At 30.8% G+C, this 12,331-nt stretch overlaps 1 protein-coding gene across 2 annotated transcripts; it reads right to left on the reverse strand.

Annotated features, from left to right (window-relative positions):
• Nucleotides 1-10,140: 10,140 nt before the first annotated feature.
• LOC133309734 (protein SPIRAL1-like 3) lies at nt 10,141-11,834 on the reverse strand. Of its 2 annotated transcripts, XM_061510536.1 has the most exons (3): nt 11,750-11,834; nt 11,544-11,662; nt 10,141-10,272 (listed from the first exon to the last, which is right to left on the reverse strand). In XM_061510536.1, exons 1-3 carry the CDS (start codon nt 11,832-11,834, stop codon nt 10,192-10,194), a joined length of 285 nt encoding a protein of 94 aa, XP_061366520.1. In that variant the 3' UTR covers nt 10,141-10,191. The 2 variants fall into 2 exon arrangements, with proteins under 2 accessions (XP_061366520.1, XP_061366519.1); XM_061510535.1 differs by having other exon boundaries at nt 11,544-11,834.
• Between the last annotated feature and the right edge of the window lie 497 nt (nt 11,835-12,331).

A 12,331-nucleotide genomic window follows, 5' to 3' on the forward strand; every position in this document is an offset into this window, starting at 1 on the left:
CTCGGGTTTGATGGCGTTAAAGATTAAAAATAGACAAGCTAAGATTTTTTTATGAAAAGATAAAAATTATAAAAAGACAAAGTTAGTTTTTAAAACTTTATACTTATCATCTTTTAAAATTATAATAAAGTAAAGTTATTAATGTTTTTAATGTAGAAAATAATTTTATCTTTTATACATACATATTCATGTAAAGTCGTGTGAAGAAAAAAATATGGATCCTACATATTTTTATGTGTGCGTAAAAAATAAAATTATCTCCTACAATATAAGAAATATTAAGTATTTATTTTTTCTAAAGTTACTCTAAAATATTTGTTTAATGCTCGTCGAAACGAGATTGTTTTAGGACGAAAATTAGTGTTTGTAATTTTAATTTATTACAGAATTATAATATCATTCTAATTTTTTAATCTTCTAATCTCAAAACTACGTCGTATCAGTGAATATTAAATAGGTTTTTATAAAATAACTTTAGAGACTTTATTTCCATCATTAATCCCTAAAATAAATATATAGTGATAATAATAGCCCCTAAAATGGATTATATTAGAATATAATCTTCAAATTTATACCAAAAATATATTTATAACAATTTAAGTAATTTTAACTTCTACCGTTAATAAAATATTATAAATCGCAAGTTCTAAACCCTAATTTTTAAGTTTAAGCATTTTATTTTAAGGTCGTTATTTTTATTTATTTAACTCTTCAATTTTAGCCTCCAATATTTCAATTTTAACATCAGATCCTACATTATTTAGGGTTCACCTAGGTCTCTTTTATTTCGATTGGTTTCGTTTAACTATATTGTTAAAGATGCATTCTTACTTTCTAATTTCAAAATAATATTTTTAAGGGAAAAATGTCTATACTTTTAAATTACACAACTTACATCCTTTCACTCTCACAAAGAGGTGGGACCCACAACTTTATTTTTTTTGTCAACTCTCTCTCCTCCTTTATCTATCTCTTTCTCTCTCTTAAAATGACACAATTTTACATCCTTCAAAATTATACACATTTTTCCCTATTTTTAAACTTAAGATTATCATCTCTTAGGTTATCATTTGCTCTAGCCAAATTTTTGTTTGATTTAGAGATATTTTTAAGTTCATTTTTTAAATCACCAAAATTCATCTAAAACCTACTCATTATGTTCACTTGATATCATGTATTTATCTATTAATAAATCTAATTCTTTTAGTAAATGCTTCTTGTATAGCTTATGCATAGATGATTTATGTTCAAGAATATTTACACCAGAATTGTCATCATCTTCTTCGGATTCAGTTTCAACTATCAGGTTTTCAACTATCAGGTATATGCTTGTTTCAACTTTATTGTTGTCAGAACAATCTTCATCCAATTCTGAGTCACTCTAGAATGCTATTATGACCTTTTTAAATTATTTATTTTCAAACCGCTTTTAATCTTTGGCCTTTTATCTTTCATAGACTTTTGTTCCCACTCATGACATTCTTTTATCCAGATATATGTTTGCCACATTTGAAATAGTTATCATTAGTTTTAGAAGTGGTGGTTTGGATCTTATCGGTGTGTAGTCAAATCAAGTAATCAACCTTTCATCTGATTCTTCTTCGTGTTCCATAGATTTGGCTTTAAGAAATATTCCTTTCTCTTTTGTCATTGAAGCTTCCTTTTTGTGACACTCCAGTTGCATCTCAAAAGTCATAAGGGATTCAATGACTTGGTCTAGATTGAATGTTTTAAAATTATCTGTTTTATGCAAGGTTGTAATTTTAGGCATTCAATCTTATCTAGAGATACTTAGATTTTTCGTGACATGTTCTTCCATTATGATTTCTATGTATAGAACATTTAACTCATTTACAATATTAGTTAAATGTGTAATCATATCTCTAATTCACTCTTTTTATTTTATGGTAAATAATTCATATTGTTGTAATCAGAGAAGAATTTTAGATTATTTTACCTCATTGATTCCTTCATGAGTTACTTGTAAGAGATCCCACATTTGCTTGCAAATTTTACATTCCATGACTCGGTTGTATTTTTGTGTTCCAAGACTACAATGAAGATTTTTCTTGGCTAGTGCGTTAAACTCCTCCTTATTACAATCTTCATCATGGTATTCCTTTGTAGGTTTGGGTATGATTTCTTCCTTTGACATTCCTTGTGGTGATTTCAAAATCTCCATTTTCAATTACATTTCAAACTTGGTAGTTTTCACCTTTCATGAATATCTTCATTCTATTTTTCCAATAGTTGTAAATTTAACCTTTAAAGAGTGGAGGTCTTTGGGTCAAGTAGTTTGCCCTTCTCTGATCATTTTCATTCCATTTATCTTTAGGATATTCTCTTTAGGAGTTACATGTGTTCATTAAAGAATGCATATCTCATACTGTTTATTGGTCCCATATGAACTAAAGAAGGAGTAATTTAAGTTATATAAAAAAATTCAATTAAACCAATGCAAATTTAAATATAATAATCTTGAGCAGCTAAGAATAGTACAATTAGATAACTTAAGTAATTACATGAAAAAACTCCAAAAGGAGAAGGGGAAATCCCACAACCTCAATTTGATGTCTATATCCAATTAGGAGATTATTCCATTATAATAAGTTAAGCTCAATTCAAAGAATAAGAATAAATTATACTATACCTTGGAATTATTGAGATCGTATTTAATCTCGTTCGGGGACATATAGTAGGTTCACATGGTGAAGGAGCTAGTCACACCCAAGAAACTTAGACTTAGCTTCATAGATGTGGAGAGTGATTCGTAGAAGACTATTTAATTCAGTGTTATTAAACCCGACCCGGTCGGAGTACTGGGTCATTGGTCGAATTGGTTGACCCGAATATATAAATATATATATATATATATAGGATCAGGATCATTTTACACCAGTGTAAGTTACACTCTCAATCTTATCCGTTGATTCCATTTATATCTAACGGTTAAATTTTTTTAGTAATGTGAGCCATTGAATACAACTGGATCAATGGTCAAGATTGAGTGTAAGACTTCTAACTCTTACACCGGTGTAAGAATATCCTGCCCCATATATATATATATATATATATATATATATATATATATATATATATATATATATATATATATATGAACATATAAATTTAATTATATTCTCCATATCTAAAATGAGTTAAACAAGGTTCACTAAATAAGCTCAAAAATTACTCGATCACACTTTTACAAGTTCATGAAGCACAAATAAATGAAAATGCACGCTATTACTATGTCAATTTAAATTGCAACTTAGAATCCCCATAAGCATATATCTCAATAACATTCAAAAAGCCGGTTGTCAAATGCAATTTCGTCAAATTCAAAAGGGTAAAATAAAATAGTCATCTATGGATTTGATATACTTATTCTGTTCTAACTTTGTTCCATTTTCTTGCACTCTTCTCCTTGGAGAGTTTCTTTAATACTACTTTGTACCAAAAATCTTTTCTACAAAAGATAAAGTTTTGAATTGAACGGATATATGAAAAGAGGCTTGGATTCAAATTGAACAAAATTTTTCCAATTTGAAAAAATGTCATACCGAGTTTGGTATAGCAGTAGGTACTATTGTTCTACCAATCATCCTTTGTAAAAAAAGGTCAGGTTTTGGATTTGAAGGAAAATATGGGAAAAACTTGGACTCAAATGGAATCAAATTTTTTCAATTTGGAAAAATGTTATACCGAGTTTGGTACAACAGTAGTACGAAAGAAATTTTTCTTGGAGAATTTCTTTGGTACTACTTTTATACCAAATATTTTTTATAAAAAAGGTAAAGTTTTGGATTCAAAGGAAAATATGGAAAAAGGCTTGGATTCAAATGGAACCAAAACTTTTCAATTTGGAAAAATGTTGTACCCTAGGGGGTGTTAACGGGTCGAGCCGAGTCGAACTTTGGTCTTAAAAAGCTAAGCTTGTGTTTAAATGTGTCAATCTGACTAAGCCTGTTACCTATATAAATATAATTATCGGCCAGTGGCATGGCTTATTTACAAAAAATAAAAGTCTGATTTAGCCTGTTTAAGAAAATAAGACAAGAAAAATTTATCCAAACAGAATATATAATCAACAACACTAGTAATTCCATAAATATTCATAAATTCAATGTATATCCAAATAGCATAATATAGAATAAAATAATTTAAAAACTCTGTTTAACTAATAAAATGGGGTGAAATGGATTGAGGAGAAAGAGAGGGTTATTACAAGTAGTGTAAAAAATAAAAAATAATATACTAGGCTAGCCTGAAAGGCTCTAAGACCGATCTTTTGAATTGAAGCCTGAGGCCTTTTTATTAAACGAGCTTTTATACAAGTTCAAGCCTGGTGCCAACAATCAATTTTAGACATGTAAGCTCAGGCCTTCACGAGCCGAGCCAAAGGCCCCTGGTTCGTTTAACAACCCCTAGTTGTACCGAGTTTGGTACAACAGTAGTACCAAAAAAAATTTCCTTCAAAAGTTTATTTGGTACTACTGTTATACCAAACATCTTTTCTACAAAAGATAAAGTTTTGGATTTGAAGAAAAATATGGAAAAAAGGCTTGGATTCAAATGAAATCCAAATTTTTGAATTTGGAAAAATGTTATACCGAGTTTGGTAAAATAGTAGTACCAAATCTTTTTTCCTTGGAGAGTCTTTTTGGTACTACTATTGTACCAAACATCTTTTCTAAAAAAGGTAAAGTTTTGGATTTGAAGGAAAATATGAAAAAAAAGTCTTGGATTAAAATGGAACCAAAAATTTTCAATGTGGGAAAATGTTGTACTGAGTTTGGTACAACAGTAGTACCAAATAAATTTTCCTTTGAGAGTTTCTTTGATTTTACTGTTGTACCAAACATCTTTTCTAAAAGAAGGTAAAGTTTTGGATTTGAAGGGAAATATGGAAAAAGACTAGGATTCAAATGGAACCAAATTTTTTTCAATTTGGGTAAATGTTGTACCGAGTTTGGTACAACAATAGTACCAAAGAAATTTTCTTTGGAGAGTTTCTCTGGTACTATTGTTTTACCATACATCATTTCTACAAAAGGTAAAGTTTTGGATTTGAAGGAAATATATGGAAAAAGGTTTGGATTTAAATGGAAACCAAAATTTTCCAATTTGGAAAAATGTTATACCGAGTTTGGTACAACAGTAGTATAAAAACTTTTCTTTGAAAGTTTCTTTGGTACCACTGTTATACCAAACATCTTTTATACAAAAAGGTAAAGTTTTGGATTTGAAGGGAAATATGAAAAAAAGTTGGATTCAAATGAAACCAAAATTTTCAAATTTGGAAAAATGATGTACTGAGTTTGGTACAACAGCATTACCAAAGAAACTTTTCTCAGAGTCTCTTTGGTACTACTTCAATACCAAACATCTTTTCTAAAAAAGGAAAAATTTAGGATTGAAGGTAAATATGAAAAAAGTATTGGATTCAAATGGAACCAAAATTTTCCAATTTGAGAAAATGCTATACTGAGTTTGGTACCACAGTAGTGCTAAAGAAATTTTCCTTCGAGAGTTTCTTTGGTGCTACTGCTATACCAAACATCTTTTCTGCGAAAGGTAAAATTTTGGATTTGAAGGGAAATATGGAAAATTAGGTTAGACTCAAATGGAACCAAAATTTTTGAATTTGGGAAAATGTTGTATCGAGTTTGATAACACAGTACCAAACATCTTTTCTAAAAAAGGTAAAGTTTAGGATTTGAAGGATAATATGGAATTAGGCTTGGATTGAAATGGATACAAAAATTTTCAATTGGAGAAAATTCTATACCGAGTTTAGTACCACAGTAGTACCAAAGAAATTTTCCTTCGAGAGTTTCTTTGGTGCTACTTCTGTACCAAACATATTTTCAAAAAGTGATAAAGTTTTGGATTTGCAGGGAAATATGAAAAAACTGCTAGATTTCAAGTGGAATCAAAATTTTCCAATTTTGAAAAAAAATTTACCGAGTTTGGTACAGTAATAATAGGAAAGAAAATTTTCTTCGAGAGTTTCTTTGGTACTACTGTTATACCAAACAACTTTTCTAAAAAAAATGTTTTAAATTTGAAGGGAAATATGAAAAAAAACTTGGATTCACTTGGAACCAAAATTTTTGAATTTGGAAAAATGATGTATCTAGTTTGGTACAGTAGTAGTACCAAAGAAATTTTCCTTGGAGAGTTTCTTTGGTACTACTACTTTACCAAACATTTTTTCTAAAAAAGGCAAAGTTTTGGATTTGAAGGAAAATATAGAAAAAGTTTGGATTCAAATGGAATGAAAATTTTCCAATTTGAGAAAATATTGTAGCGAGTTTGGTACAACAGTAATATCAAAGAAAATTTTCTTCGAGAGTTTATTTGGTACTACTGATGTACAAAACATCTTTTCCATATTTCTTTGGCTTATTTTTCACTCAACAACCACATGGCTCAGCATTAATATAAAAACTTGTATATATAAATAAAGCTAAAAGAGGAGGTGCAAACTAAACTTGAATTTATCCAACTACGGGGTCTTTTTACTCTTGTCCTGAAAAAAATAACATTAATTAAGTACCATGAGACAAATTATTAGAAGTGGTATATTTTTTTTCTTAACCAAATTGTTCATTGTTATTTAATCATGATTGAACAAGTGCCAAAGATTATATTTTATAAAGAGATGAATGTGTTTAAAGGATAAATCCAAATCTTAATAAGATAAGAAAACTAATAATTACAATATTTACAATATCCCCTCAAGCTTTTGCGTATATATCATATGCTCTAAGCCTTGGTAAAAATATATATAAGTTGAGCAAATATTGTCTATATCTATCTAGAATCTTTTCTTGGATGAAGTAACAATCAATTTGAATATTCTAGGTCCTCTTCCGAAAAATCGGGTTAGAAATTGCATGATTGTAACAAAGTAGTTTCATAGGACGTTCACAGTTCTTCAATCAATTGTTTTAACCAGATAATTTTACAAGTTGCAACTCTCATTGCATGTTTCTCAGCCCTATGTACTTGACTTGACTACTATAATTTGATTCTTACTTTTCCAAGAAATCAAATTTCCTTCAAAAGGATACAATAGCCCAAAATAAATAATCCATTTGAAAAAGAACCTGCCCAATCAACATACGAGAAACTATAAACTTCAACATGCCCTTTTGTCTTCATATAATAAAATCTTTTACTGATGCTCCTTTTGATCTGTCAAATTATTTTTGACAATGCTGTTCCAACGAGAATCACAAGGAATCAAAGAATGCTATTACCGGGCATGCAAAGTAGAAAAAGTGCAGTTAGACTTATCCCCTATGTAGCACCGATACCGATACGGGACACGTGACACGATATGACACGACACTCCGACACGTTAATTCTAAAAACGTTAGATTTTGACATGTTAGGACACGTTTTGATATTAAATAATATTTTTAATTTATGTAGTGTATGTTATATTTAATATTCAATAACTTAACAAAACAATGAATCTAAACTTATAATACTCATAAATTTTGCAAAGAAACATAACATATCCTAAATATTTATATTAAACTCAATAAAATGATAATCGTAATCCAACGAATTTAATAGTTGGAACTAAAAACTCAACGCAACGCAACCTTTGAACTTTTTTTTGAATTTCTATAACGCGTGTTGGAGTGTCGGGGAGTGTCGGACACGACACGTTAGAATTTTTGAAGTGTCAGTGCTTCATAGCTTATCCCTAGGAATAACGAACACAAACAAAACCCAAGAACAATCAACTCTATCTTTGATGACTTATACCCCTTTTATTTGTTGTGTTTTACTTTAATGAACAGAATCCAAGAAAGATTAATTTAATTTCATATAAGGAAATACTAGTCTCATGTTATATAAGACTAATATTTCATGTCATAGACACAAAATATGTGAATTCCACTCTTTTAAAATAAATAAATAAATAAGTAGACCCCACATATTTTGTCTCTATGACATAAGATACTAGTCTTCTACAACATGAGAGTAGTATTCCCCATTCATATAATAATATTTGAATCTTCATTTTCAAGAATTAGATTATTTAGTACATACTCTATTTGTTATGTAACATGGGCAAAAAAATTAATTTATTGCTTTTTTAATAAAAAATTACGAAAATGTAGTCATTTTGAAATTAATTATGACAATATAGCAGTCAAACACGCCCACATGGGACGTGTTCCAATAAAGAGAAACATGCCCATGTGGGGCGTGACCTAAGCGTGAGTCACGCCGACATGGGGCGTGACCAAGTTGGAGAGAGACACGCTCCATCTAGGCGTGTTTCACCAGGTGCTGTCACGTGTCACAAAAGTCAACAGTTTGACCGTAAAACTTTGGAAGTCCATAACTTTTGACTCGGGTATCCGAATTAGGTAATTTTTTTTTTTGATTCAACATAACTTTTCGAGATCTACATAATGACACCTCATTTGACATATTTTGTCTCTCACAAAAAAATTGAATTTACAATAATACCATAATTATTAAAAATGATACCATAATTATTAAAAATGACATGACTTTGTTACCTTATAATTATTACTAAAAATAATCTAACATTTTTATAATCATGAACAAAAATTTAAAAATCAAAATAAAACGAAAAGCACTCACTTAACTTTTTAATATAAATTATTCGATATTCTGTCACCGACAGATGTTAACCGAATAAAATTATAAATTTCATAAAATTCTTCATTCAAATTTTTAATATATATCTCAATAACATACATAATTAACCTTATCATAACTTACCATAATCATAAGGATCTTTATTATGAATGTTTCTAATCATAACAATGGTTTTCTGCTTATTAATTTGAGTTTAAACGTTCTTACGGTATTATTATTGTAAATTCATTTTTTTTGTGAGAGACAAAATATGTCAAATGAGGTGTCATTACGTAGATCTCGAAAAGTTATGTGGAATCAAAAAAAAATTACCTAATTCGAATACCCGAGTCAAAAGTTATGGACTTCCAAAGTTTTACGGTCAAACTGTTGACTTTTGTGACACGTGGCAGCACCTGGTGAAACACGCCCAGATGGAACGTGTCTCTCTCCTCGGTCACGCCCAGATTGAGCGTGTCTCTCTCCAACCGATCACGCCCCTATGGGACATGTTTGACTGCTATATTTTCGTAATTAATTTCAAAACGACTACTTATTTGTAATTTTTTATTAAAAAAGTAATAAATTAATTTTTTTGCCATGTAACATGCCTTTGCAATTTTGAAACACATGCACTTAGAGGTTTTATACCAAATGAAATTAATATTTTTTTCTCTCTTTAATTAGTTTTTTTATTATTATTTGCCTGCATCAAAAAATACTCATATAATGCAAGAAATAATTGATAAAAAAAATTAAAATGACCTCATGATTTGAATATTACACTGACCTTCCTTATTTTCCAAATAAAACTACTTCAAAATAAGCTAATATCTTAACGCACTATAATTTTCCCCTCATTTACTCATTGAAATTATAACAAGCAACTATATCAACGAAAAGAGAACTCAAATTAATTCGTTAATAATTAATAGGAAGTATGAGTAAACGATGCTTTCAGCAATCAAACTTCTTGCTTTCCAAGTAAAGCATTTTCACCAGCATATTGTCACTTAGCACTTAGCAGCTATCCAATTTGACTAGCATTATGAGATATAGCACAAAAAAAGATTGACACAAAAATTTAACACTACATCCAAGGATAGCTTTATCTTAACAAAAGACCGAGTTCATGTTATGGTCTTGATGATGATTCATATCTAAGAACATTCAAATATAGGGGTTGTAACGTTAAATACTATACTACCAAAGCCAAACGAATAGTGGATTCTCCATATTGCAAAGAAAATAAACTTTTCCCTCATTGCTGCTTTACTGAATAATAGCAATAGAATCAGCATTAAGATATGAACACAACCAAATAAAGATAGGAGAAAAATTATGAGCCACTTTAGCTCAAAGGTATAATAAATTTCATTAATTGAATGCACAAAACAACAAACCTATTAATCAGCTTAGTTTGGAACATCAAGTCACTCCAATCCTTGTCAAGGTTTCAATTGCACAAGAAACAAATCCACTGGTCTCAGCACCAGGCAATACTATCTATTTTACACATTGTAGGTTTGAATGAAAAGCATTCTTCACAATAATGAATTAGTTCCCAGGACCACCAAAGAGGTAGTCCAAGGAAGATCCACCACCAGGGGCAGCATGAACCTTGGTAGAAGGTCGATCCTGCACTCAAGAGGAAATCATGATTAAGAACAATTCATCAGTATCAAAGCAAAAGCGTAGAATTAAGCCAATTCTATTGGGTCAAATGACGAAAAGGTACAGTAAGACATGCTGGTTGTTGTTCATTACTTTTTCCTCTATATATAAATCATTACTATTTCACTCATGCTGAAAACTCTAATTACATTGCATCATCAAATGCCTCTGCTGAATTCAACACAAATAACAAACTGTCTTTTACATTAAAAGCATCGTACAAAAACATTCTATGATCAACAAAGCACGACGGACATGAATCATAAGGAAAATTTATATTGGAAGACACCATAAAAACCAAAATATGAAATTGCTACATGGCATGCTACACAGATGCAACATTGGCAGCAGTTTTTATTTCGCATGTGTCATAAAGCACAAATGAGAGACCATAATTCTAGCTCATGCAGTCACAGAAAGAAAATGGGACTGGGGAGGGAGAGGAAGAAATATTAATTCATGAGATTGAGATTGCATCATAAGGTCATCTGTCAATCAAAACCCAATAATTCAGATTAAATAAACTACTGAACTTTAAGAACATACAGTACTCGTAATCCATAGAAGATAACCAAGAAAAATTAAGAAAGCATGCATAAAGTGCATCTTATAAATGTACAAGAACAGAATTTCTGTTACTCGAACATCTTCTTGTAATTTACACGGTTTCCTTACTACCAATAGGGAAAGGAACCATGCTTAAGAAGCTGGGCCCAGATATCAGAAATATTTCTACTTTTTTTGGATTACATCCGAGTATCCCCACAGCCGATAGCCATGAGACTAATCCCTCGCCCCGGGTCAGCGCACAAAGCGGTAAGGGACAAGATGCTTAAGGGAGAATTAGTTGCTTAAGGGACGAGATGCTGAACCATCACGCCCACCTTTGAAGTTCAAATATTTCTCACAAGAAATTTATGCATATAGGATTTCCCACAATGAAGTAATATTGTAATTCACAATCCTAGTACTAACTTTCTGAGTTTGTTTTGCCCCAGGCATAATTTGTAACCTCTAACCTTGTAACTTCTTCTTTACTTTTTTGTACTGAACAATATCAGTAAATGATAAGCAAGAGGAGGAGACTCCAATCCTCATCTGATATACTATGAAGCTTTCTAATATTTCCTAGGCTAAGGTAAGTGGCAATAATATTTAGAGCAGAAATACAAAGGAGAGCTAATTATGCAGCACAATTCAAATGATCATGATAGAAAAGTTGACAAGGGCTATACAGTTAGAAAGTTTCCACAGTTTTGTCCATCCGCACGATGATAATTGTTTTTGAGATTCCCAGGAATTCCAGCCGGAATTCCCTTATCAATTGGTGGTGAAGTAACACTGGGAATTCCGGCTTGAATTTGCTTATCAATTGGTGGTGAAGCAACACTAGCATTTTGAGAACGCCCACCATTTGCAGAATGACCTTGATTGTTTGCACTCTGGACATTGCTGGCAGTCTCTTCACTGCCAAAGAGATAGCCCAATGAACTCTGACCACCACCACTACTTATTCCTCTACCCATTTTCTGTCAGTTCAGAACTTGAGCGGCAAAACCTACATAACAGGATTGCATATCTTTTTATTTTCATAAGAAATTTAACCTCCAGGATTCATGGAATGACAAAAAGATAACCTCAAATGCAGTAGATAGAACTAAGAGCCATCAGAACTGAACAGAAAGCAACAACTATCAACAGTGTGGAACAGAAAGTGTAGCTGTAGAAAATGAAATAAATAGAGATATGAAAACTTCGAGGATGGCAAAATTTTGATTTGTGAATATAGTGGTCGTCAGAATTATTGAAAAGGTTTTCACTGCCCTTGCTTGGAAGAGTAAAATCAAGATGAATAAATGTTATTTTCCCAATCATTACTTTTATGGATGAACATTTTGAGTATAACATTTGTAAGACACTTTAAATTATATAGCCATTTTATTGACACAAAAACATAAATTTCCATTTCCCTTTCATCTCGTATATCTCCTGTTCAAGTGAACAAAAGTACTAAAGATGATGA

This window comes from Gastrolobium bilobum, unplaced genomic scaffold (genome assembly GCF_033153095.1).
Source record: "Gastrolobium bilobum isolate Gb01-03AN ecotype WA unplaced genomic scaffold, APGP_CSIRO_Gbil_v1 utg4635, whole genome shotgun sequence".
NCBI classification, from domain to species: domain Eukaryota; kingdom Viridiplantae; phylum Streptophyta; class Magnoliopsida; order Fabales; family Fabaceae; genus Gastrolobium; species Gastrolobium bilobum.